The sequence below is a fragment of the Neodiprion fabricii genome, chromosome 2 (genome assembly GCF_021155785.1).
Source record: "Neodiprion fabricii isolate iyNeoFabr1 chromosome 2, iyNeoFabr1.1, whole genome shotgun sequence".
Taxonomy (NCBI): Eukaryota; Metazoa; Arthropoda; class Insecta; order Hymenoptera; family Diprionidae; genus Neodiprion; species Neodiprion fabricii.
This window is the reverse complement of record NC_060240.1, coordinates 33,011,636-33,039,158: the sequence shown is the minus strand read 5'-3', so window position 1 is coordinate 33,039,158 and position 27,523 is coordinate 33,011,636. Positions and strand designations below refer to the sequence as shown.

The 27,523-nt window shown below is 42.8% G+C and overlaps 3 protein-coding genes across 6 annotated transcripts in view; 1 reads left to right on the top strand and 2 right to left on the bottom strand.

Annotated features, from left to right (window-relative positions):
- LOC124175436 (neuroligin-4, X-linked-like) overlaps nucleotides 1-4,688 on the bottom strand; it is a 30,203-nt gene extending 25,515 nt beyond the window's left edge. Inside the window, exons 1-2 of one of the 3 annotated variants that reach the window (XM_046555688.1) lie at nucleotides 4,368-4,688; nucleotides 517-750 (exon numbers count right to left, since the gene is read on the bottom strand). The gene's annotated coding sequence lies outside the window, so the exon portion shown is untranslated. Of the gene's footprint in view, nucleotides 1-516; nucleotides 751-1,074; nucleotides 1,320-2,994; nucleotides 3,129-4,367 lie in introns of those variants that run through there. The other 2 variants (XM_046555690.1, XM_046555689.1) reach the window with 2 other exon arrangements.
- LOC124175448 (calcium and integrin-binding protein 1-like) overlaps nucleotides 1-26,388 on the top strand; it is a 46,711-nt gene extending 20,323 nt beyond the window's left edge. The window contains exons 1-8 of one of the 2 annotated variants that reach the window (XM_046555715.1): nucleotides 7,296-7,450; nucleotides 21,349-21,500; nucleotides 23,916-24,281; nucleotides 24,382-24,507; nucleotides 24,673-24,707; nucleotides 24,928-25,175; nucleotides 25,268-25,466; nucleotides 25,554-26,388. In XM_046555715.1, the coding sequence (XP_046411671.1) occupies nucleotides 24,457-24,507; nucleotides 24,673-24,707; nucleotides 24,928-25,175; nucleotides 25,268-25,466; nucleotides 25,554-25,575 (555 nt within the window). In that variant the 5' untranslated portion in view covers nucleotides 7,296-7,450; nucleotides 21,349-21,500; nucleotides 23,916-24,281; nucleotides 24,382-24,456 and the 3' untranslated portion in view covers nucleotides 25,576-26,388. Of the gene's footprint in view, nucleotides 1-7,295; nucleotides 7,451-21,348; nucleotides 21,501-23,915; nucleotides 24,508-24,672; nucleotides 24,708-24,927; nucleotides 25,176-25,267; nucleotides 25,467-25,553 lie in introns of those variants that run through there. The other variant, XM_046555714.1, reaches the window with a different exon arrangement.
- Nucleotides 26,389-26,392: 4 nt separating this feature from the next.
- On the bottom strand, nucleotides 26,393-27,470 carry LOC124175450 (oligosaccharyltransferase complex subunit ostc). Its single transcript, XM_046555718.1, has 4 exons — nucleotides 27,102-27,470; nucleotides 26,926-26,999; nucleotides 26,603-26,820; nucleotides 26,393-26,528 (listed from the first exon to the last, which is right to left on the bottom strand). Exons 1-4 carry the CDS (start codon nucleotides 27,238-27,240, stop codon nucleotides 26,510-26,512), a joined length of 450 nt encoding a protein of 149 aa, XP_046411674.1. The 5' UTR covers nucleotides 27,241-27,470; the 3' UTR covers nucleotides 26,393-26,509.
- Between the last annotated feature and the right edge of the window lie 53 nt (nucleotides 27,471-27,523).

The following is a 27,523-nucleotide window of genomic DNA, read 5'->3' as shown; positions in this document are numbered from 1 at the left end:
AAAACGAGTTTCAGATTCTTCGGACCACGGGTTTGATATTTACAGGTCCGAAAATCATGAATTCCGAATTTTTCAATAAATAGCCTCAATCGATTGGCTTCAAATTTTTCTCATGAATTCCTTGTTAGAAAACGAAAATTTTGAGACCAAAATGAACAAGTAATTTAACAGTGAGAAAAATTGAAATAAATATAAATATCAGAAATAAAAATTTATATTTTATACGTTTTGTCTCACTTTTCAATTACTTGTTTTGCCCGTAGCTTCTAAACCAAAAGCTTTCCAACTTCCATCTTGATTTAAAAATTTTAATTTTCTAGCAAAGAATTCATGAGAAAAATTTGAAGCCAATCGATTGAGGCTGTTCATTGAAAAATTTGGTTTTCGTGATTTTCGGAGCTGCAATTGATAGCGGCATTATGTACGGTGCTCGTGTCCCTGCTCGTGTAATAGATGTACATATATAATACAACTAGCTAATTACCTAATTGGCGAATTAGCGAAGTAATTACTCACGGAATTTATACGACTAACAAATTATCTCCCATCAGCGATCGGACCTCCTCCTGCTTCATCTTCTTGTCCTTCTTCGAAGAAGTCTCCTCGACGTTTTACACGCCGGGCTTTCCCTCGGCCCAACGTTGAAATTCTTCTTCTCTCTTTCTTCGCCCCCTCGTCACGATTCGTTTGCAAAGGTCCGCGAAGACGGATGTCTTGTATCTCGAACCGATCCTCGCCTTAATCCGGGTGCTGCGAAAGGGATTTCAAGAATTACCGTTTGCTTTACGACCGCGTCACTAGCCCTACACACCCTGCAGCAGTCACACAGACCCTTTCCCTTTGGCTCAACTCTATCAAGCTTACCACATTTTTTATTTTTACTCTCACTCTCATTCATCCCTCTCGCACAAGAAAAACCGCGTTCAGAAACGCCTCCCTTTCGTTTCGCATGTCCGACAGGCCGTGCAAGGGGTTCAACGGTATTAACTGTAAGACTTGAAGTCTGAATCGTTCGAGTTGAATTACCTCGACTCATCTTCTCCTTTCGACAAACTATAATCGTAAGGCGATTACCGGGTAGATAATATTTTGTCCATCTGCTATCGGAACGAAGCACTTCGCTCTCGAGGATCTTATTCGAATCCTCTGCAGTTGACTTCGAAAGAACTTGACTCATTTCCTCCTTTCTTAACCCTTCGCAAATCCATGCCGAATAACAATTCAACCCACTTCTCATCCGCTTCACTCAAGAGATGCACATTCATGGATGTTTTTCGCAGTCTCTTATCTAATGCTTCAGCTTTGTTTTCATCGGTTCACTCGGTGGGCATATCTTCAAAGTTTAGTCAAGTATCCCCTCGAAGTAAGTCCCGCGAGTGACGCGGGCTATTTCGGCGATAATAATACATATGTACGTACATATATACAATATATATATATATATGTATATATGTACGTATACCGTGGGACATTTTCTATGCTTCGGATTATTCAAATGACTTTTTATACTGGAATTGTCGCGGCTGATTTGTCAAAAATGGTTTTCAACGTTTTATCCAAATATCCTATAACTATGTATTATAATTAAACTCGCGAAACTCGTTGTCATTTGTCTAGAAGACATTTAAATTCCTGAATTCCAGTCAATTTTTCTTTGATCCGCCACAATAAAGTAATTTTCGAGATACCCCGAAAGTCGAGTGAGAGACTGCGGTGTTATTTGCATGAAAATAAAGGCTAGGCCATCGATAAATCACAATGAAAAACACGCCGTTGAGTGTTGATTAATTTCCCTCACCGCGAAACGACGGGAAATTGCTGCAATTTTGAAACCCTCAAGATGGATGCGCTTCCTTAATTGTTGACGCGGAGTTTGGCGTTCGGTACTTTGCAGCTTTGGTTGCCTGCTGTTAGCCGAGGTGAGACGAAGTCGGTCGGACCGTCACTCCGGCGGTTTGACTCGTTAAATTATTCAGTTTGAAAAGTGAACTTGCCGGGGTTAAGGTGAGTGTACCACTTATTCACCCTGTCCCAAATACCCACCGTTTTCGGATGTATTCGTTTCATCCTTACTTCTAAAATCAACAAAAAATAACGTTGTATCGTCAAACCCTCCAGCAATCGGTTTTAATCATCGAAAAATTCACAATTTGTGCGGTAAAATTGTAATTTTTGAAAATCAAAGCGTCAGTAATTCTCGTTATAGTGTCGATAACCGGTACACTTACCTCGGTACGTACACAGCATGCCAGACATGCCAGTCTGTACGTACCTGTATAATAAGACTCTCGTAATAGAACAAAACCCTGAGGCAGTCTTTGGAAATATTTAATTAAGAGAGCAAAAGTTTCCCGGTGGATAAATTGGTTCAGTGTATATGTATACCTATTCACGTATATAATGTACTTCCCGGGTGAAAGTATATTGGAAATAGCAGGTAAAATTTAATCTCAGTTTCCCTGAAATTATTAAGAGATGAGAAAAAGGCTCTTCGCAACTCGAAGCAGCCGCCGCGTCTCGTTATTTAAATAATCATCGTCCTCGCGCTAGCTCTGCGGAATGAATTTTTTACGGTTCCGTCAACAAAGAGGAAACCATTCTGCACCCTACGCGCGGATTTGAGCGAAAATTAATGGATCCATCTCGTGCTACGGGAGTAGCGGCGTGTCTAACATAAACCGTGGATAAACCTGTATCGATGAATAATTCCTCTTAGGCAGAAAATTCTAACAGACCGATAAAGTTTCGAAAGAAAATGTCATCGTATTTTTTTTACTTGAACCCGTCGTGTGCTCCGATGTACGTAACGTATATTGACGCAGAAATTACACCTTTTAAGTATAGCGATACTTTTCAAGTTGGAAGCACAAGCTGTCGACAGCGAAGCGAAAAAACCGAGTGAGAAATATCGCTGTCGTATTGTACCACGTACCGATAAATTCGATTGAAATTTAATCCGTCGTTGCAAAAAACCCAAGGAAATATTTTTCTCACTTTATGTCACGTGAGAATGCAAACTCGTTCGTTCTGTCGTTGTTGATCTGTGTCGCAGAAACTGCCAGGCTCGAACTGCAATTTATCTCCTGTTGTTCCGAACGACGTGTTTCTGAGTTGTTGTTTTTGCCGAGCTATAGATTGTAATTAATGTAACCGCGAATCGATCATCTCTTGGCTAACAATGAACGATGTATACGAGCAATCTTTCCCCAAACAATCGTGATTCTAGATTTTATTTTTTCCGCAAACTTCAACGCCAACGCGAAGTGGAGTAAACAACCGGTTACATAACAAGGGAAATAATTTTTAACAAAGATTGAACTACTCCGCTGAAAAAAAATTTTCTATCACATCGCACCGAAACACCTAATGTTCGCATATTTGCTCGACCATGTTCGAGGAAAGTTTGAGGAGGAACGTATTTTTTGCACTTCCCCGAGAATCTGACACAGCTCAACGAATAATAAAACATCAATATTCCCATCGATATGCGCGGAGACCCTCTCGCTCGTGAATGTCTGCCGTTTTCACTGATCCGTCCTGTACATATGTACAATGTACATACATATATGGAAACGAAGAAGGGACGGAGAGAAAAAACCGTGTAAAAATTATGTAGTGTATTATACCCGCGGAGGGTAGTAAAATATTCCACATCCTCGGCCTGAGGTGACTGTCGGAATACATTTGGTATTGTTGGCTAAGTAACCGGGCTGTAAGAGTGGATTATATAATCTATATAATACGCTATGAAAACATAATTTAAATGCTAATGGGTGCTGAGTAACGAGAGACTTAAATAGCGGGCGATTGTGGCGGGAAAATAAGAGCAATGCGACCGTGAATGGGGGACAAAAAAGGAAAAATAAAGATAGAGGAAAGGAAAGAAAGAAAGAAAGAAAGAAAGAAAGAAAGAAGAAGATGAAGAATAACAAAAATCACCCTTTGTCAGACCATGGAGAAATTTGTCGGCCGGGCGTTAATCTCAGCTTTATTACTCGACTAAACGAACCCGAACGATCCGCCCTCCTTGCATATATCCGTAACACGCTCATTGTCAGTGCAAAATACTTCTCATCGTCGGTCTAAAACTTTCCTTATACACGCTCTGAAATTGTTCGATCCGTTGTGATATCTTCGTATAAATATCTTTGCAATATGTCTTGCGTGTATAACATACGTTCCTCGGGTGCGCGTAGAGTACGTACATATGTAAATTGACACATGTGCATGGCGTACGTATACATGGTATACTCGTATACGCCGAAGAGCAGGGAGTCAACCGGATAAATAAAAATCGCATCGCACGTACTCCGTGCATGAGAATATCAGAATGTTTTTCGATTCCGATTCTAATTCCTATGTTATACCTTAGAGTGCAAAGGAAGGTGAGACCTGAGTAAGAAGACCGCGTAGCGAGGTTATTTCAAGTTCTCGAGGTTGCGCGGTCGTTGTCAGGTACGCGAAACTGATCGGTGATCACCGCAATTAAGAAAGGGCTGCACGAACAACTCGTGCGTCTCCTCAACCCCCCGCAAGCCTGCAGTGTTTGCAAACCGCGATCGGCACGAAGGTGAGATTGACCCAGGGCGGTACCTGGGGAACGACGACGAGGGTTGCGAGTGACACGTGCGGCCGGATCGAGGACCGCGGCGCGGAATGGACGGGCAAAGAGAAGGGCAACCGAGGCGTCGGAGGCGCCGGGATAACTGGACGGCGCAGAGACGACGGGCAGCCACCACCTCCACCAGACACGGGGTTCTTCTCGTTCTGGAGGTTCGCGTCGCCGCGCGGCGGCGCAACGCGTGGCAGCAGCTACGCCGCGTCGCGACGCCCCGCGTCTTCCGCCGCGATCGATCCGCCGCGACGCCGCCGCCGCCGCCGGTTCCGCGCCTCCGTGTTCGCCTTCTCTCTTCGAACGCCGTTCTTTCCATTTGCCTTCTCCCCCACCCCCTTTCTCGCTCCCTCTTTCTCTATTTCCCTCCGCGATTCAACCTAGGTTGAAGATAGGCGGTGGGTAGGTACTTGTTGTACCGCGTCGTCGTACGGAATTCCATCTACTATTTCCGAAAGTAATTATTACCATACGCGTATAGGTGTTACCGCAGGTTGTATTTCCGTCCGCTGATATTCACGCCGGGATTCTAATTGTTACGGGGCATTGGCGTATCGGGGAATCCCCGGATCTTCCCTCGTTATTAACGGCCACCCTGTTCGAGTCCCGCTTGCCTTCTTGCCTCCTCCAGCACCGACGTAGCAGACGGCAGTCTGGATTTTCTCTACCCCGTGTTTCGTTCATTTTTTTCATTTTTGGGTTCTTGGTTTGTCTGTTTTGTTTTGTTTCATTCTTTTTTTTGTTTTGTTTTTTTTTTATTCGATTTCGTTATACGTTTCCGACGTAATTCGTGGATTAAAACGGTACGTGACTCGATGAGGTGAATAAGGGTAGTCGCACCGGCTGTTGAATGACCGAACCGAGCATATGTATGCGTGCACGTGATGCATACACGTATACCATACATATATGCGTATAACATTGTATGGTATACACGACGTGGACAACTGGTATTTGAATATTGAGGGAATAATCAAATTGATTCGATTTAATGCCACAATCAATCCTTCGTTCACTTCTGTTGCTAGGAACGTGCAAACAGCAAAACGTTCCATTAACTCCGGCATGTGTGTGTGTGTGTGTACAAATAAGCCCGCGTGACTCGAGGCGCTTTTTCCCGTTACCCCGCAGTCCCGATACCGCGTCGCGTGGTTATGTCGAAACTGCACAATTCTGCCCTGGGTCAGGGTAGGTATCGCCGGGTGGTTTTGCGCGAAAAAGCAACGGGTTTTTAACGAGGGAAAGCTCCCGGTGGCTGGACATTGGTTCAGGAGCTTTGCGGGTGTTCGCTGCGATGACAGGTTAGTTAGCCGCCCTAATCGATATACGGTGATAATTAATTTTCCCATCCATGTTTTCTCCTTCTTTTTTCATTTTTTTTTTTTTTTTATGTACCTCGTTAATTGAATCGCGGTATAATAATTCTGTGTCCCGAATGTTTTGATCGCTAAAAATAATCCAACACGCTTCAGCGGGCTGCGTAACATTCGCAGCGTATGAAACAAACTCCGACAATTCTATCGGTAGGTGGATCGCGTGTAGGTTCGTATACCTACACCTACGTACACGCATGCTGTATTAGGTGGTGCGACGATATTGTCAAAGCAATAAATTCTCGCCTCACTTATTCGAGGAACAGTCGGTCGCGTTACACGCGGCGGTACAATTCGCGAACACACCGACGACCGGGACAGAGAAGAGGTTGATAACTAATTACGATTACTGGTTTACCCCTCCACGTCGTCGCGGATTCATTGCAGAAGGGACGAAAGCGCGGTCGTTACCTGGGAGTAAGTTCCGCTAATTAGAGTTTAGCTTCGTGGATGTTACACAGGGTTGGTGGATGGGTCGGCAAAGGGTGAAGTTAACACGTGGTTCCGGTCGCGGGTGTGCCGACGGGGATGAGACACGAATACGGTGTACAGTGGCCGGTTCTCTGCAGGGACGGCACTTGCGACAACCTCACTTATCGCGGGAACGGGAACTTATTCGTTCGCGGTGTGTTTGAAACTCGATACGCTTTGAACAAGTTGGAAGTTTTTACTCCTACATTACCTGCTACTAGGTACCCTGCCGCATGAAAGATTTCTTTGGATTCGATAAGGAGGGAAAAGAGCAAACGGAATTACAGCTTGATTTGCGTAAAACAATAGAAGCTCTGATTCAGAATTGAGTACTGGATTGCAATTTCTCTCTCTCTCTCTCTCTCTCTCTCCTTTTTACCGCCAAGCACTTTAAAACGTTTGCAAATTAAATCACCGAGTCGCCAACCATTTACATTATACCAGCCCTTTTATATTCTCCCTCGAGATATTGTCTCTGAAGAAAAGCTGTTTTTTTTTTACATTTCGTCTCTCTCTTCTTTTTCATCCGTTTTTCTACCTTTACACTGCTTTATAAATATTGTCGCGAATCAGTCGAGGCAAATTTGCAGTGGTTTGTCGGAAGAGAAAAATGAATAAAATTGAAAGGGAAGGCGGCACCCCTTTATTACCCATCAATTCCGGGGTGTAGTCTGAATTCAGAGTTATTATAATATATTGTACACCCTTATCTATTGATATCTTGTATCGATACGCGATTTTATCTCAAGATTCGCGATCCGTTACAGGTCAACGAGGTTCAGTCGATAAGCAGAAGCTGGATAAGGAGGACTCGAACAAGATTGTGGAAATAAGAAAAATGTCCTTGCAGGGTTATACCAACAGAGCGGTTATACCTATCTCCGCTGATTGATCGTCTGCCCGTTAGACTTAAGGATTACCGTTTCAAAGTCCCGGGGCACTTGGACTTTGCACCTTATAGATGTGCACGCGTCAGGGGATGCATGAAATATGGGTATGTACCTACGTATCCTGGAATCCCGCCGCATTGACGGAACTCCAATACGACCTTCCCCGAATAATCATTTGTTCGAATATCTAATTCCTGTGGTACCGTAACGTTTATCAACGGATGATAGACTTTCACATTTCTTTACATTGACATTTACAGTTTTTTTATTTGAAGAGGACGTTTCTTGCACATACCGTGGATAACTTTTCCATCGGACCTTATTATATCCCGTCTACTTTGCATTCGAGTTAGAAAATTCGATTATCGCGAAATGCCCGATATCTCCGCTGTCTCGTCCGCCCTCCTACTGTGCAAACTTAAGCTCGCACGTATCTGATTGCAGTGACGTTGCATAATTGCAACAGTCGTCGGACAGTGGATTCGCGTACCCGTATACCCCAACACCCACCGTGTACCTATAATTATACGGCGCGGCTCCTTATCTGTACCAATCACAGTCTGCAACAGTTGGCAATGTTAATAGAATGTCTCGAGCGTGCTTTGTCCCGATTACGGGATATCTAAGCCCCACGTCGAGCGGCCGGCCGGCTTACAGAGGCTGCAATACGCCATGGCCCGAAAGCCGGGCGGCCACATATTGACATATCGCCGTGTGTGTACGCCTGCGTTTGCGTATGCGTGTCGCGTGGTGGCCGGTTCCAAGCGTTTCATTAGCATCCCCCTTTGTGTCTCTTTAATATTGAGTCTAAATGAAATCTCTCTCGGCTTCGTGCCGCCTCGTCGGGGTAGGTGGAATTAATCGGTCGCGGTAGCGGACAAAGCGCAGGCAGGAAACCGATCACGGGTATAGGGGTGCACGGCGAGACGTCGACACCTTGCACGCGTGCAGGCTTCGGGTATCGGAAGATCCGTTGAGCCCATTTCCTGCCCCCCGGCAAGTTCTCACCCTCCGTTCAAGGTTTTCCCTCCTAGATCCCCGTCCTCCGAGAGAGGGGGGGGGGGGGGGGGAGAGAGAGAGAGAGAGAGAGCTCCTCCGCTCTTATTGATTAACGCGACGACTGCTCCCCGCGTTATATACCCCGGCCTTATGGGTATGGATATGTATACGTACGTACCTTGTACGTGACTTTCTCCTACTGGACGTAATTCGACCGTAATTTTAGCGAACCTGCAGCCCGCGGGCCGACGGAATGGGCCAAGGTTCTATGCCCACTGTCGTCGTCGACGTAAACGACCGCCCTGACGACGGTCCACTTCATTCAAAACTCACCGCATCCACGGACGATCCCTGTGCCCCTTTCTTGCCAAGGCGATATTATTCCGTTGTCGGTATATTGAATTGTTTGCCTCGGGCATTGTTGTCACTGATTTTCCAAAACTTCACTGCGATAAGCTGCTGAAATTACGGGGCTCGACGAAGGTATAACAGAGACTTGCGTTCCCTTCGAAAGTTTCAAATCAAGTCTCTTGCTAATTGTTATACACAGGATACAGTCTCAAAGGGATTTCGAATATTTTGTACAGTGACGAGACTGTTTCGCCTATATCTACGTTATAGGTATATGTATACCGACTAAAGTTGAAGAATTTAAACGCGCTTTCGGACTAATATTAATGACGCTTCTGTCGAGGAGCACGAGAGAGAGAGAGAGAGAGAGAGAGAGAGAGAGAGAGAGAGAGAGAGAGAGAGAGAGAGAGAGAGAGAGAAGGACAGAGACAGATATTACTCGGCCACTAGAGATATGTCCTGGAGAGAGTTGACATCATATTTCTTACGCTCGGTCAGGCTATTTTTATCAAGTTTATTCAGTGTCGCGGGGTAGAAATACAGTTGCGAGACAAGAGAAACTCGATCAATGGTCCCGTTGGGACATCAAAACGTATTATACCTAGTTCAGGGGTGAATCGAATTGGATACAGAAGAGAAGGATAAACAAAAATTGAAGAAACAATCAACCGTCTGGTCTACAACTAAAGAGAATTAAACGATAACGGAATAACATCGTTGTCAAATTATCACGCGAATATTTCCATCGCAGAAAAGATATGGCAATAAAGACCGTCGAATAAAAATCACGATTGCGGACGAGAAGAATTCGAAATGTCGAGAAGTGCAAATCGCCCATACATATAATTACACAAAAACTGTCTTAATCATTTGTTTCTTTCAAACGCGATCATATCGTACAGTAGCGAATTGTAGTTGAGAATTTTGTTTCTATCTCGTCAACATTTATCCTCCCTTATACATGAAATGCGAAATCATACGGCAAAGGTATAAAATTACGTACATCTACGTAACAACGGTCAAGAGATTTCGGTGATTAAAATTAATAAAAGCAATTGAATTAACGAAGGGATCGCGTAATTGAACTCGGAATATATAACGAAGAAAATCCCCGGCTCCTCCTTGCAAACTTATTTTTTCATCCCCTTCTTCGCAGTACGCGTTCTTCCGTTTCTTTCGGGGCTCTTTATCGGAATCCACATCTGAGAATTATCACCGTCGCATGTAGGGCGACGGGTGTTTAATAAGTAAGATCTTGTTTCCCTCACACCGAGTTATAGAGTATTACACCACACACCTCCGTTCGTTTTCTCAGCACTTAGACGTTTCTCAGCGTGTTTTTCTACCTGACTTTTTCAAACTCCTTCTGCAAATCATTACGGGTAGGTACGGCGAGAGGTAAGCGCAGCATGAAAACGAGCTCGCGCGCGCTCTTAAACGAAACTCGTTCAATTTCTATGGGAAGTTGTATCGCACTCGGTACTAGGCATACACGGTTGTGTATATCCTGGTCGACGGAGTGGCTGGCAGTTGCGGTTGCGGTTGATAAAAAGCGGAAAGTAACGGGGAAAGAAAAAAAAAGAAAAAAAAAAAAAACGAAAAACGAAAAAAGCAAAAAAGAAGTGCACGAAATTTCAGTTAAAAGCGGAAATAAAAACTCTACGTAGGGTGCACGGTCCACGCATGCACATCCCCCTCACCATAACTGTGTATTCCTGCACATACCGCTGCAGGCGGAAATTTCTGCGGAACTGTAATAATTATTGTCGAAGGTATCCTCAACGACTCTGCCATCCGTAGCGAAGAGAGTTCCAGCTATTGCATCCATATTGTGCACAGTACTACACGGCCATTATTTTTACTGCAATTTGCGCTCTGCGCTCTTTTCTCCCATCGAATATCTTCCGAATATACATTACGTGTGTGTATTATACATACGCAGATATGTATATGTTTGTTTTTTCGTTCATTATTTGTCGCGTTTTTCTCCTTGTTCTTTTTTTTCTTTCATACGTGTGTGCACAGGTATACGTGCGCAGATATCTAACCGACGTTGTATCCTGCTATACATGCACAGTTAAATGTATAAAAAATCAACGTCCGCAACTTTAGCGCAATGTAAATGCGGTGTATAATTAGTGCGGGTATAATATAAATGCGAGACGTTGAGTAATAGTCTGCGTTACGGAGGAAAGAGGTACGAACGTGCATACCTGCCGCCGTGCAGGAACGTCCAATACTATTGGATTGAAAAAAAAAAAAATTGAAAACTATCCGTGTAACGACCCAATTCCGCTCCGTCGAACAGCCTGCGATACACGCATAGATGCAATGGCTGCGGTACGCGGAAAGCAGCTCGTTCGGCGATTAATTTTCGTCCCGGAGAGAGAAGAATGCGTCGTGGTTGCAAAAAAAAAAAATAGTTGTTTAATAAAAAGAGGAGGGAGAAAAAGTGGAGTAAAACGGATAAAAACACACGTACCCCGTTAGTTTTTACTAAGGTTTGAGTCATGCACGCAGGAATATTGTGTAGTAATGTGTTCTCGTCAAGTTTGCACGAATTAGTGTTAATATTACGACCGCGTGGTGTGCGGCTTCTAATTTCTACACCAGTCACGCCCGATTAGGTGGATGTGAGTGCGACAAAGACTAAAGGTACGCAAGCACGGGTCCCAGATTAGTCTGGCTGTTAGAAGTCTTAATCCGTTCTACAAACGGAACAAGGCCGAATAATTTGATAATCCGTTTACCTCGACGCAACGAGGGTTTGCTTTACAACCGATCTGCGAGCGGCGAGACGAGAGTAGCTATAGACGAGACGCCCTGTTGATTCAAAGATAAATAATAAAAAGAGTAAACTTCTCCCGGGACTACAGGTGAGTTATAATTAACAAATTAATCAACTGCTACGTCTTGTATTCCACATCGAAAGGCTGTGCAACAGCCGAAGAAGCACTTCTTCGGTCTAATGCAATTACAAGCATTACACTACAACTTACACCGGTAGTTCGAATAATACATCTACCTTTATCGAGAGAAGGTTTCAGTTTTTATCGCAACCGAATAATGTAGTTCTGGAGACAAAATGAATATGGATTTTTTTTTTCTTTTTTGTCTTTGGATTTTGTAATTCGTACTGTATTTTTTTTTATTAGTAACTGCTATAGGTACATAATCACAATAAACAATAGCGCTGTGCGATTAATCGATTAATTGAATTTTTCAATTACTCGGAATCATCAGAATAATAATTGGTTAGTCGACGATTTCGTTTAATCGTTTTTCCAATTAATCAATTACTCGAGATTTTTCGATGAATCGATTAATCAAAGTTGCTTCATAATAATTCTACAGGTCATTCGGTATATAAATTAAAACCGTCGATTAATCGATTAATCGAAAAACTCAATTAATCGATTAGACAGCACTACCAAATAGTTACTAGCGACACATTTTCTTGCAATTTCAAAGATACTCAAAACGCTACGGGATGATTACAACCCACGGTCCTATTACAATTTTCTAGTAACTATAGCAAATGAAATTATCCATTCAGAGAGAGTTAAATACAGAAATTTCAAGTGCGTACAAACGGAGATACGTATTTGTTTGAATCCGGTGAATATTAGAACTATTCGGGAATAATGTCGGGCTGGCGATTCGGAGGGAAACAAATTGTAGGTAGAATGATAGATATTTGAGATACGGTTAATCGAGATGAATCGCCCTGCGTACAGGTGTACAGGTATATATTTAGAAAGTTTATTTCACGGGAATTGATGGGGTTCCTGTATACAACGATGGGGGATTAGTTCCGGCTAGAACTCGGGGTGTGTCAGGCATAGATAACGTTCAGAAATTCTATATCATCGAAGCAAACTGTACCTATCCTATATCCTACCCACCTACCCCTGCACGGGCTAACCGAACTTTGCTAATGTCGGTACACGCCGAACGACAGACAGCTGTCACACCAAATCCAGGAGACGTCCAAAGGCTCGTTATGGGTATATCTCCGATCCAGCTATAACGCGTGTATATACAGTGCAAACGGATCGATCACGTCTAGTCGGCGAGAAACTCGCACCGTTGGTGATGGTGGCGGTGGTGGTGGTGGTGGTGGTGGTGCAGAGAAGTGCGGATAGGCATGTTGGCTTTCCTACGATCCACCCATAGTGCATCCTCTCAACGATTCGAGTGGATCTTACGCGCGATGCACGCCCTGCAAGTTTCATTGCCGTATGTACGATTATGCAGATTTCATTACTGCGTGGCGAATGCGCGACGATACCTCCGTGTGTCAACCCATCATACTTGACGCTGCGGTAATTATAATGTATTGAAATAAAAGTCCCGTGTAGCGCTCTTGAAAGCTCCCGCTAAGCTTATTGTTAGAGCTTTCACAGACTTTACGCAAAGGATTTTATACACCTGTAGTGCAGTCAATTTTTCGCTTACATTTAATATTCCTTATTAACGCCGCGCCAGGGAACATAATATCAACGTCGTCTCATATAACTGCGCGGAACGAACGAGAGCCGGTATATGATTATTCAACGAGCGATGTGTACGTAGGGGAGAAAAAAATGTGGAATTTAAAATATAAGCACGCCGAGAAGAATGGCGGATAATCGAGTTTCCGTAACAGAGCTCCGCCGCTGCTGCAGCAGACTCGCTTCGCCGTAGATATGACTAGAATTTTTAATACCTGCCTACTCGAACCGAATCACGGATATTTTTAAACGCCCGTTTTGTCTCTCCGACCTCTGCCATCCGGCTCTGGTTGGGTTTTTAATTTCGTTTGCAATGTTTAATCTCGCTTCGACTTTCCTCCTCCTCCTTCTCATCTATCTCCGTCTCTCCCATCATATTATATTTATACACGTGTTTGTGCGACTTTCTCTCTCTCTCTCTTAGAGGGATAGGGCGGCCGCCCCCGAGGGCAACCCTCGGTTCGTTAGAAGGACAAAATTCTTCCCGTGGGACATCCGGTTTCCGGTAAACTCGAGGGAACCACCCGGAACTCGGGGAAGAAGCGTTGACACGCGGACGGGAATTCGAGTATTCTCTGCAGTGCCTGCAGCTTGATATTTCCTCCCACCGTCCGCCCTACTTCTTCTTATCTATCGCGAGCTCACGGAAACCAGCTGCAACTCTCGAATATCGCCTCGCAGGCATTCCTTCCGAGTCTCACGTATCCTTTAACTTGTTATCGTTACGAATTATTATATAACACGCGTGTCCGCCCGATAGGCTATACTACGTCGTTACAGTGACATCTGCGAGACATTCGCCCGTTGTACGGGGTGATATTCATTAACGCCTCGACCTTTCGGCTGACTTGTTTTCGGTCCGAAAAGAAACGCGGGTTCGATATTACACGAATTATGTGACAATGGCAACCGATCACCCACGTCGGCTGTATCGCCAGTCATTGTCACATAACTCGTGTAGAATCAAACTCGCGTTTTGTTTCGAACCGAGGAGAAGTTAGCCGGAAAGAGAAAGCATCAACGAATATTACTCTGCACAACCTCCTAATGTATACCCATATTATTCTCTCTACTCTCTTCCTCCCTCCGCTATCCGAAGCTCACGGAATGAAAGCCACAAAGCCACTCGCTGATCCTACTCCATTCCTCCTCTGCCTCCGTTGTCAGAAGCGACGAGATTTACGCACCTTTTACAATTTACTCCCTTTAAGATTTAATTATACCACTTTCGAGTGATACATTACGTGCACACATACATTCGTTCATTCCTGTATACGCATAATATTGAAAATAACTTGTGCGTAGATACTGCAGACGGTGCGAGTACGGTTCACATACTCGTCGTAGAACGGAAGACACCAATTACCTCGAGGTAACCCACTTACAGTTTAATCAAAGCAACAAAGTAACTGGCTATATAAGGTACACAGCTGGCGCTCGCCTATTATACATTGCAAAGGTGTATTTAATTTGTACGACAGTCTTGGCTGGCGCAAGACTTCATATTACCGTATTCATGGCGCGGGCTATGTATTCGCCTATCTAGCTGATGTAAGATATACATGTACATGGAATACGGGTGAGAAGAAAGGCGCGAAGACATTCGACACGCCGTTAGTAGGAGAGTGCCAATTTTCTAAAACTTCGTAACAAACTCTCTGTCCCTCAATTATTCGAGTCTCTTACTTGTAGCTTCCATTCCGCCGACGGGACGGCCCTCTTGGTGTACAACGTCGTCCTCTTCGCTCGTCTTCTTAACGGGTGATCGACCCCTAGGTCGGTCTTAATCGGAGTAAATCCTCGCGGTCTATATCGTAGACGCGGAGAGGTATTTTTTTCTTCTTCTTCTTGCTTCTCCGTCTTTTCCTGTTCTCCAGCTTCTTCCCGTGTTAATGTAGGCGAGAGAATCGGCGGGACGGAGAGGACGATGGATATAGAACAAGAAAAAGGTGGGTGTGAGAGGAGCGAAGGAAAGGCGGCTGATTCGTTGTCACCCGGCTAACAAGGATCGACACTTTTCCCGAGCAGCATCGGCGAACCCGAGTTGCGTGATGTAGAAAATCCTTGGACGCAATTTTTCCTTCCTTCCTTCCTTCGGCCTGATGCAGACCGACTAACCAAAATCCTGAATCCTCGCCTCGCGCGAGTCGAATTAGGGGTATTCTGCGCCCTCCTACACTCCTATACTACATGCCTATGTATGTACTATACGTAACGTTATGCCTACCGGCATATATCCTCGTCCTGCGTCCCACCGAGCCCCGTGCCGCAAGGATATTTCACAGACTCGATCCCCCTCCGAATCCATAAACTAATCAGGCGCAGAATTTTCCCCCGAATATAAAGCGCGAATGAAAAATGATTTCAAATAATCTTTCGGTACGATTTTTTTCACACTTTTTTTAATTTTCCAACTTATTTGTAACACAGTTGCGTAATTATTATATACATACATACATTTTTTTCATAACAAAGCGTCAGGTCGCAATTTTTGCCAAAGCAAAAGTTGTAAAAAAAAAACTGTTCCTGATTTTTGAACAAGGCTACGTAGCACCGTTCATAAGTTTTTCAAGACAGCAGATCAAGCTCTTACGGTATCACCCGTGTCTTCATTTATTCGAACAGCAATACGTGATTCAAGTTAAATTAAAAAAAAATCCTGAATCGTGTCACTTCTGTGAATTAAATAAAAAGGAATCAGTTTGCGAATCTTTGCTTCAATTATGCAGGCAAAGTATTCTGCGATATTCGGTTATGCGATTTGAACGATTTCAGGTGGTGGGTTTGAACATTTGTACTTTTATCGTAGTGTACAAAAACGATACTGAGGCGACAATGGCAGGATTAATATTAGAAAAGAACGTTCGATATCGGGAAAAAGAAAAATTTCTCCATCTTCAAGACAAAATTCTTCTTCATACAGGTACTACGTATCGTATACACACAGCGTCGTCGTCGAGTTTGGTCGACGAGTTTGCTGCCGCGTATACAACAAGACTGAGGGGTATAACCTCGGGCGTCGGAAGGAGGCGTCCCCTTTGTTCTGCTTTATTACACTTTTTATTTTTCATCTTCACCTTTTGCCTCCGCGTGCGACAAAAATCTTTCGAGTATAGGCAGGCACCTTACACCTCCACCTCGCTCGTCTCGTTCCCGCCTGTCGAGGGCAGGTCGATTTATCTTTACCGAAGGTCCATCACTCGCCCTGCACCGCCGTCCTCCGCGCCTTTGTCCTTCAACCCGCGAGTCCTGCGGTCCTCCATTTTTTCTATACTCACCTCGACGGGGGCGCCTCCTCTTCGCCTCGCTTTTTTACTCCGACGCCTCTTTCCGAAACGATATCCCGCTTGTCCATCGATCCGATCCGAGATCAACCCATAGATTACCCGTGTCGACGCGCTTCTTGAGGGGAGAAAAAAAAGACAAGAAGGAGAGTGATTTTTCAATCTCAAGATGTTACGGTTATACATCTTGTACAACGTCGCGATGCGTCCTCTAAAGTTTCGTGAAATTTCGGGACGAACAATCGGTCGAAACTGTTACAGAAACATTTTCATCGATTATCAAATGCGACGTCAAACAACGCCAAGGAAATTTGCCTTTTTTCATAGTATTTTCTCTTTAAAAATAGTATTCTTCGCAGATACTTCAAATGATACAAACTACGAAGAAGAAGCTTATATATTTTGTCGTATTTTTACCGCGCTTGATTCTACAATTTTCTGCTCGCGTTTCTCGGCTTACCGACATCAAGACTACGGGAATCGCGTTTGTGTATATTCAAAAAACGAGCTACGCTCTGAACATTCTATTCGGATGAATGATGAATACAAATGAATATTCGTTGTCGCCTGAATCGCACGACGACTTTCCGAAGTAATGCACTATATTGCATAAAGTCTGGAAAAAGCACAAGCACAAATTTTGTGATTAGCAAAAGTAGGTAATTGAGCCAATTGCGAGAATTAGACGCCATTAAGAGGACGGGATTGAAAATATAATACAAGTACGACGAGGAGTACACAGCCACCCTATCAACACAAATTTTTATACCATTCGGCTCGCCTCGGGGTTTCATTCGGTTTCAAAGAGCATTATAAAAATAATTATTCACCAGAGTAAACGGCGCCCAAGCAACATGTTGCTCGACCTAATGATAATGTTCTTATAAATTTATTTCGACGATGTCTTCGGCCCGGCCATTTCCGTCGTCTTGATATTTTCCGTTCATTTTCTCACCCTCTCTCTCCCTCCGTCTTCGCGGAGTGATTTTCCTTCAAGAGGGGGACGGCTGCCGTAATTTACGCCCGTGCGTATACGTACACCCTCAAAGGTGGTCGTATAAAAACGTACAAGAAGTAGTACACAACCGTAGGCAGAACTCTGATCCCAGTCCAGCTTTGTAAACAGGCACACGGGGTGTGCCTGGGGTCGTCCCCCGTTGCGGAATTGAATTTTTCAATCTTTCCGCGGGTCGCTTTAATGGAGCGGGAGCTTCGGAGACGAAAGCTCGAATTCCCCTCCGCTGTAACGTTGGCAGGAGCCGAAACACCGGCCGAGACGGCACGTCCTGCGGTCGGACCCGCCTATATGCACCGTATATTGTAGTCGCTAATTGCGCCTGCACGGTTTTGGCAAATTTGCTAATTAACCTGTGGGTATGTAGCCGCTGATAGTTCGAGGATATAAATAGCCGTGGAGATCAAGTTGACGTCAACCGTTGCGATATACCCTGCGATGAATTACGAAGCCGCGCGTCGCGTCATGCTGTTGGAGAGTTTTCCGTTATATACGCTGCGTAGGTATGTGTTCGCTTATGTAAGGGTCGAGATCCGAGGACCTCCGAGCATCCCTAACGACGGCTAAAAGGATAAAAGGATACGGACTGCAAGGCGCCGGAGGCGAGGTCCAAACCACGAGCGGCGGACGAGTCAAAGTTCACACAAGTCCTTTTCAGCCTCCCCCCATTGTGTCTGCAGCGACGATGATGGGGAAAGGAACTGCAGCTGGGTTCACGTCCGAGTTTAAAAAACGCGCCCACCTTCCTCGTCACCGTCGTTTCTCGATCCGAAAGAAGCTCTTCTGGCCAGGTATACACCTAAGCACAATTTTGCAAACCGCAATATTTCCTCCGTGCGTTCATAAATTTTACAGTCCTTCACGATATTCTGAACCCTCGCCGAAACTCGCTTTCTACAAAACCCAACGGTCCGCGACTCGCCGATTTATAATAATACCGACGTGCATTACGGGGGCGGATTATGCGTGAGTAGGTTTTATCGATTCGCTGTTTAAAGGAACAATTTCAAAGTCTGCCAGTTGTATTTATTATATAGATATGCAGGTACATATATACCTTCGGGTAACGACGATTTTTCCATTTCGGTTTAAATAATTCATCGATGGAAAAGGTTCTTCAAATATTGAAATAATCACACTGAGCAGCTGCTGGTGATGATTCCCTCTTGCCCTCCCCCACCGCGGGCGAGTTTGCAGATAGAAAACGTTGCAAAAGAATATTCATACGGAAGGGTATATCGCTGATCTGGTAACTGAATAATCGTAACTGGAACAAACTTTGTCAAGGCAAAGTCGTACCTCTTGTAATTAACTTATTTCACCCTCTTTGAATTCACCGTTTCAGCCATCGTACCTTTGTTCTCAAAATCACATCGTCGTCGTCTGCTATCACGAATGATCTCAAACAAGAATAAAAGCTTAAAGGTACATCTTTGGCAGCCGTATCGCGGCACGAAGAACCCGAGGCTATTCCTTTTTCCACGAAAATTCTTATTACAACGCTGATTTCAGCGGTCGAGAATCAGAGCCGGCCTCATTTTTCCATGTACGCGTATAAACACTCCTTGCTATACATTTTTATCCTCAAATAATATTTCTTCAAATAACACACTTGATCATAATTTCGCTGCGGTTAAAGGATTTTTTAGGTGCACGATTCAACGTGAAAAAATGATTTTTTTCCCGCACAAACTCATGTAATATTAAAAATAAAATACATCGTCCCATGTATACATACCTATATGTATACGTTTTGTTTTAAACTAACGACTTTGAGTTTAACGTATTTGCAGAAATTCCATCTTTAACGTTCGTCACCGGTGTATATAAAAACAAAAAAAAAGAGAGAGCTGTATAAAACTTCTTCGTGCCGATAATAATTCCGTAAAAAAAAACAAAAAAATTGAATTGCGCATAAATTATACATATAATTTGAAACAACTCCAGGCAATAATCAAAAATGTATCATGTAAGTATACAAACAACATTATTCCGTCGCAGTTTGTATACGTAGGTACGTTGTAATATACCTATGTATAACATATACGCATAACGTATGTACATACATAATAATACTTATACGATTCTACAGCCTTAAAACTTTCATATCTCCGAAAACGTGCTTCGAGTTAGACTCGCCCGACTTAGCACACACGCACACACACACACGTATCATTCGTTCGCAGCGAGGAGAATACGAGCGTCAGATTCGGCCGCGGATATCTGCGCAAGCAGTTTAACGTCCGATTAAACCCGCTCCTTAACTACTGCGCGAGTCTGACTCGACGCCGTCTATCACTTCGCAACCGCGCAGGGCTGACCGAACGTGCTTTTCGACTACTACAGCAGCCTGTCCAACGCTCCCTGATCTGCTGACCGATTTAGCAAAACGTATGCCGCGTGCGGGGATTACATCGCGTGTGTGCGTTTGTCGTCGACGCGTTCGCGAAACCGGATCCACCGAAAAGTAGAATGTTTCACGTGTTCGAGGGTTGATTCCGCGGGAGCGTTTGCTAAGCGACAGGGTTTTAATTAAATTCTATTTAAAGTGGAACAGCTTCGAATATACGTATATAACATCGACAATCGATAGAGGGGGAGAGATGGTAATATTTCTCTGTAAAGATACGTACGCGTGTAATACCGTGGACCCGATACGTGACCGAGTGTTTAAAACCAAACGGGCAATAAAAACAAAGAGAAAATAACGAAAAGAAAAAAAAAAAATGAACAAAGAGAGAGAGAGAGAAAGAGCTCGAAAAACAAATCAATGAAACAAAAGTTAGAAAAACGATTGGAGAAGAAGAGACGATAAAAAAGGATGGAAAAAAAATCCACCATTAATCTGCTTACACGAGAGAGCGGTTGTTCACGCTTGCAACTTTTCCTGCCCTTCGTTCCCTTCCCCTTGCACAGCTTACGCCGTTCTCTCTACCCCCCCCCCCCCCCCCCCCCCATCACCCTCCCTCCCTCGGTAAAGCGAAACGAAACTAATTCTCACCCTCCAAAACTCTCATTCGTCGTCGAGTCAGCGCAGATAGTAAAGTATGGAAGAATCGGGAGCTTGCCGTCGTCATGCTGCTGCTTTTTTCTACGAAGAAAGAACCCGGCTCTTGCCTCTCGTATAGTATGAAATATTTCGCAGTCCATCTGTTTGTCCCATCGCAGCTCGCTCGAGAGCGCACGGCGAACGGGAAAAGGAAGAACAGATAAGGGTTATGATTCCTAATTCGTATATATTATACGAGTTCCCTTCCCCCCCCCCGCCCCTCCCTTCCCACCCTTCCCTCCTTTCCTTCCTTGTTTCCGTTTTTTGAACAGCCTTTACGGCGAGTCCTAATTTTTTCCCACCAAGCCGGGAACGAGGAAATATTTCTTACAATCATTTTCCGCTATTTTTTTTTTTACCTAGCGGTTAGATTTTAAACGTGCGGCAGGACATTGCCGTAACGTAGACAACATGGGTTGAGAAAACAGCTGAAACGTTGGTAGGAATAGCTGTTTCACCGCGAGTGAAACTCTGCGTAATTTGTTCCGTTAAACCAGTGGAATCCGGCCAAGAATGTGGTTATTTTGGCGTCGGATAGGTACTGCCGCGGTAGGGAGCTGGAACACGACCGCCATTCGCCCGACAAATTAACGGATTAACTTGAATGCTCTAGGAAATCGCGCTGTACATACCTACCTTATATCTACATCAACCAGCCCGTTGTAACTTTGCGGGGGACACACGTAGCGAGATGGGCGCGTGTTTAAGCTTATTTGCCCGAATAACGTACGGGGGATGCTCCGCTTAATGCAACGGTGATTAGCAATGTTCCGCGATCCGAGGTTTGAATTTTCTCTTTCTTTATTTTCAGTAGGTGCCTGGAGGTTCGACAGAGGGTCCAGGAACGACGAGTACATCGATAGGAATTACCACGGGCAAAAAACGATTTGTGCGTATACCGTGTGACCCGCTGCTTCCGGTTATACCGAGCCACGCTACAACGGAGTTTAATCCGGTCGGAAGGTATATCTATGGTTATTTTTCCCTTTTTTTATCCCTCGGATTTGGTGCAGGTTAAGAATTCGTGAAAATCAACCTCTATAAATCCGGACAACGGATCGATTTGAATACCTCCACATTACAGAGCCTTGCTTGCGGTTTATGTTATACACGTGTGTAGATTCCTGTACAATAAAGTTATACAAGCTCAGTCACTCGCATCAATGGATTGACAAACGAAATGTCAACCTGTACGACGCTCTGACATTCGATATGATGTGTTCGGTAAGGACGAAATATATATTTACACAGTGTCGAAATATCCTCGAGAAGTTGTAACACGTGAATGATAGATTCGACTCACTCATCGCGTTTATAATCGGACTGACAGTGATACTGCAGCTGAAAACTATTTTATATGGTACACCGGATCCGATGTACAGTATACAAAATAAATTTGTTATTCAGCAAGTAAATGTGTTATTTTGCGATGTATACGTAATCGGGCATGCTACTATTTCAGCCGATATGAATACCGCCGACAATTAAATTCTCGATGACTCATACCTGTATTAATATTCCATGTAATGGCTTTGGATTCTGTCGGAGTCGCATGAGTTGTTTTAAATTCCAACCCGCGTTCCTCGGATGTGTATAGCAAAATTATAAACGTATCGCAATATCTTTTCCTATTTTTTGTTCGTCACGGTCATATTCACATGGTCATATTTTCAATCAATCATGAAGAAAACACGATAGTATAAATTACGTGCCCATGATCTATCGATTTCGTCGATGGTTTTTAGAAAAATAAAAGTAAAAGAACAGAGACAACTTTTTGTCACTCTTCGATGATCAAATTCTAGCTGACCTGTTAGCCGTCGTTCGGGTTTTATATCAAAACCTAATCGATGCTGGGTAACTTGATCCTGAGCGGGATAGCATAAGAAAGAAATTGGAAGCGTCAAGACTGCAATCTCTCAAGATTGAGATTAGTTAAACGATAATGGCGGCCTTTAACTCCCACAAATCTCTCTTCAGTTCCGATAAAATCTAAAACTGGCTTGGCTCAGTGTAAAAAATAAAAGAAAGCGTATAATCAACAACTTGTAACAAGAGTAACGCAGCAATTTCTTACTGTCGTCATAACCGTTATTATTTCCATTCTGTTTACACACGGCTGAGCTAATTTTCGCTTAATTATGTTTCGCAAATTGTAGTACAGAAATGGTACACGCATAGTATTAACCGTAATGTAACTCGGTTACGGCTACAAACTGTAACCCCGAGCCCTTTCGTCTGCATCAGATGTCAGAGGCAGAAGCTTCGGATTATACATATACCTATCTGAAGGGCAAACGTGAAACAATGCGATCCGTCTTTGGCCCTGACGTGCCTAATAAACCCGCGGACAATGTGGAAGGGTGTCCAAAACAACGGACCCTTTAAGTGATGATCAGTCATGCATAAATACTCGGCGTCATGGAATTATTCAAGTCGGTTCTGTAATGTGCATGTCTAATGAGTTATAATTATAAAAACTGTTTTCTCTCGTGTAGCTATTAATTTATGTTAAGTTCAGTTTCCACTTATCGTGCAACAGTCTCTATTTACAATTACAAAAAATTATTTTACACTCTAATTCCTCTTTTTCCCTCAATCGATGCGTATGATGTACTCGTGGCCTCGTGATACAAGTAAAATGAGAACTTATCGGTGTTCGTTCATTCATTGTTTCTTACCGTAGGTCTAAGTTTAGCTTTTATACTCGCTTCGTGCACCTTTTCAAAACACTCGTGATTATTTTCCCTCTTACCCTTTACCGATCAGAGTAATTCAGCACATCGGACCCGAAGCGTTGATACGTTGAATGAAAATATCGATGGAAACCGAAATTCCCATTGTCTTTGTAGGTGATTAAGTATAGATGAAAAATCAGTTTCAATTAAAATACTAGGCAATCCTGTTTCGGAAATCTCTATATTTTTCATTTTTTACTTATATAATTATTAGTTCAAACGGATTTTTCATCTTTAATCATCTACAAATACAATTACGTTTTTGGTTTCTGTCGACATTGTCATCCTATCGATGCTTTTGGCGCAGTGTGTCAGACCGAAGCATAAATCCGCTGCTTCAATAGAGTGAGCAATAAGTGCGAAAATTTGAGATTTATCCAATTTTTTCTGACCAATTTTCAGTCCAAGTTCGGCTCGAAATTATTCGCCTACACAAATTTGCAAACAACTTTTGGATATAATGAAACTTCGAAACAATGTTCAAAAATCTTCTAATAATTAGTTTATTTTCACCCTTCTACTGTCTAATACTGTTAAATAAAAGACGTCCCACGTGTCTACGAAATTGTGGTTTAAATATTTCTAAACTTTACTCTAGGCTCCATGCTGACACGATTCGAGATTTAAGAAAGTTTCGCAGGTCTTCAACGCAAAAGTTGTACGCAATTGGCGCGGCGTGACGGTTGGGACGCAAAACCAACGCAATCCTCAGCTGCCGACGGATAAGTTGCAGCGTCGATAAGAGAGATTATCCCACATGTTGCCTTACGATGACACAAAAAAGAGAAAATCGCGCGCTCCGTCGGTAACGTTCCGTTCGTTGCGCTCACCCGCATGGCCGCTTCTCGCATAACGGGACTGGGCGGCGCTAGGAATTTACGTGCGGTATGAGCATTCTGCTTGCGGTCCCTCCCCCCCCCCCCAAGGCCGCGTAGGATGATGAACCCTCTTTGGATCGGCGGTACAAGTACCGGGAGACTTCAGTCGTCAAACGTCATCGTGAGCGGTAGGTGGAACGTACGAGGTTTTCGAACCCCGCTTTGTGTGACAGATTTACTGATAAGCGTGGAATTTGACACACGCTTGTAAATACCGTCGTCATATAGCTTGATGGACGAGTACAGAACGGCAGGACCGGATGCGTTCGTCAGGTAATTCTAATGGGCAATCAGTGATGAAAAATGGGCATCGGAAAGAGTCAATTCAGTGAGGAGGAACTCCAGGATTATCAGGTAAGGACTAAAGTTATGATTGTCGTTTTTTTTCCCCGTTCCAAATTCCGTTGTTCTACAATTTTTACATGTTTGAACCTGCTGCACCTTAGTGCAACTGTTGCTATGTCAGTTGGTTTTCATATATCAACGCACAAAGCGTAATATGCAACATTCTGTTTTTAGGACTTGACTTACTTCACGAAGAAGGAGGTGATGTTGTAAGTATATCAAATTCCGTACTCTTCATTCGACGACCACTCTTTGTTATCTTTACTACTCACTATTTCTACTTTGATTTATTTATTTGATATACGTGAACTCCATAGCACTCGACTTCTGCTGGCTTTAAACTTTATAAATGTTATAAACATATCTGAATGTTTGTTTTTGCACAAAGATTCAGATGTACTCACTGCAAATGATTCACACATTCCATAGTGCCCACCAGAAATTCAAGGCACTTGCTCCCGAGAAAGTTGGCCACAACCGAAATGCTAAACTTCCCATGGCCAAGATACTACAGTATCCTGAGCTGAGAGTCAATCCATTTGGAGACCGAATCTGCAAAGTATTTAGCTCCAGTCAAGATGGAGATTGTACCTTTGAAGACTTTCTTGATATGATGTCTGTGTTCAGCGACGCTGCCCCTAAAGCTGTAAAAGCTGAGCATGCATTTCGAATATTTGGTAGGCTTGTATTAGACAGAATTTTTGCTATCGCAGGAGATTCAATGTTTCGCTTATCCAACACTGCATTCGATCTATTATTAATGTGTTAGATTTTGACGGTGATGATATGCTGGGTGTTGGCGATCTTAGGCAAGTTGTGGATAGACTGACCACCCCTCAGCGGTTGAACGAAGCTGATATGCAGCAACTTTTGCAATGCTTGCTAGAAGAAGCTGACTTGGACGATGACGGAGCATTGAGCTTCGCTGAGTTTGAGCATATTATTGAAAAAAGTAGTGATTTCTCAAAGTAAGAATCCTGTTGCTTGGATATTTACAATTGCGTCATCAACATACTTCGCTATTTAAACTGATTTGATTCCTTGTTCTATTCTAGGTCATTTCGCATACGTTTATAATAAATGCAAACAATAAACAACTGAGAAGCAAACGCCCAATAGTCAACGCAAGACTGAGAAACGCACTGGAAATCGATGACGCTCTTTTCGTCAGCGCTCAAAGGCCTAAGCCCTTTGCCCTCGTTTCATTTACTAATTTAGTGTTAATAACTTTAAAAATTATTTTTTTTAATCGGGCCTCAACCTTGCATTTTTTTACTGCAATACACTCACAAGTAAAATCGTCACATTGTCGGAACGTTTCGGCTTAAGATCTAGAGAAAAATTTTAGCACAAATATGCACTATCTTTATCATTTGCAGAAGAAATGGCGTCGCCAATTCTACAAAAGGATGCCAACTAGTCGATTGAGATTTTTTGTTGTTGTGTTTTTAGTACAATTCTGTTGCAGATGGCAGTTTAGTATTTTGTATGCCAGTAAGCATTTATAATTATACATGTACTTCCACATTAGTATGTATGTATTCGAAGTTGCAATTAGTCAAATCTTGACTTGCATTGCAATTTTTATTGATAGACTATTATTTCATTGACTTGTGTTCATTCACATTAGCTATTTATCTGAAGAAAGTAGGCATGATAAGATTGACAATTATATAAGTGCACAAAATTTTGATTCATGTTGCCAAATACCCAGATTTGCGAATCTGAGAATAAGAGTAATATTTTAAGCGTGGAAAATTAAAAATAATCTCATTTACGTTATTGTCCATTATCCTTTCTTATTTCTCTCAAGTCTCAAGTCTCATATATTTTTCAGTCAATTTTATCTTTAGATATGATATTTTAAATAAAAATTAAATTATACAAGTATGTGTAACGAGCGCTGTTTGTTATTTATTTAACTCTTATTCTTTGTAAAAGTAAAAACTGTTGTATAACGCATATATAAAAAATGTGTGTACAGTTTCATTAAAGAGAGTAATCTTCTTTTTTATGATTGAAGGTATCCTCTGGAATAAAAAAAAGTTATTAATAATTGCTGCAACGTAGAATCCAACCCGTCTACGATTTTAGAAAAACTTACGGTAACTTCATGCGCATAAATATCCAACAAGTGAAAAATGAAACGATGATTGATATGAATCCTACGCTGATCAAAAGAATTCTGTTGAGCTTTGGGGTTGACGGACTGTGCGTCTGGTCCAAGACAATAAATCCTAATCCTCCAAGAGTAAACAGAAAGCTGGAAGCTAACCCCTCCATTATATATTGACCATTGACACGGTATGGCATGAATGCAACCTAATGAATCAAAAGAAAATTTTTAAATTCATGAAACTTATAAACAGTTTGTACTTAACAGAAGGCAGAACTATGTAGCACTGAGAAATAGGAAAAAAAATGTACCGGACGAGAGTGCCCATGCTCATCTGTTGTTGAGCCGACACTTGGAGGTTCCACGATGACGTCGTATATAATTCCTGAAAGATTGTAAAAATTGGAAATTATGGAATTGATGAATATTAATGTGAAGTGTACAAATTAGAAAAGTGAAGTTCAGTGAAAATAATTGTGTGGCTAACCTCCGGTGACGAGGAAATACGAGAAGAGGATCAGTGCGAACATAACCATAGAACTCGGTTTCACAAACCATGATGGTTTTTTTATTTTTAAATTAGGAACTTGTAGGACGATAAATGGTACTCGATATATATTCTCCATTTCTATTATCTACTTCACAGAAATTTATTTGAATAATATTTGACGTGCCGGCTGGCCACGAACGGTGTGTCGCAACAAGATGGCCGTCTAGTGACGTGGATGTTTACAACAATTTTTTATGGACAAGTTCAGAATTATCACTTTGTTTCATCCATTATCTAGCAAAAAAACAAGATTTTTATAATTGGCTTGATATTGCCAAAGAGTATAAGTATAATAAAAACCTATTCAATTTTATCAGAATTTTGAGATCTCTGCGCAAAATGTCCAGAACTCCACGTCA

Excerpts from the sequence above, each read along its gene's own strand:
- LOC124175450 (XM_046555718.1), bottom strand. The coding sequence starts at position 27,240 with ATGGAGAATATATATCGAGTACCATTTATCGTCCTACAAGTTCCTAAT. Across the intron at positions 27,000-27,101 it reads GTATTTCCTCGTCACCGGAG|GAATTATATACGACGTCATC; the intron begins GTTAGCCACACA and ends ACAATCTTTCAG. Across the intron at positions 26,821-26,925 it reads AGCATGGGCACTCTCGTCCG|GTTGCATTCATGCCATACCG; the intron begins GTACATTTTTTT and ends TTGATTCATTAG.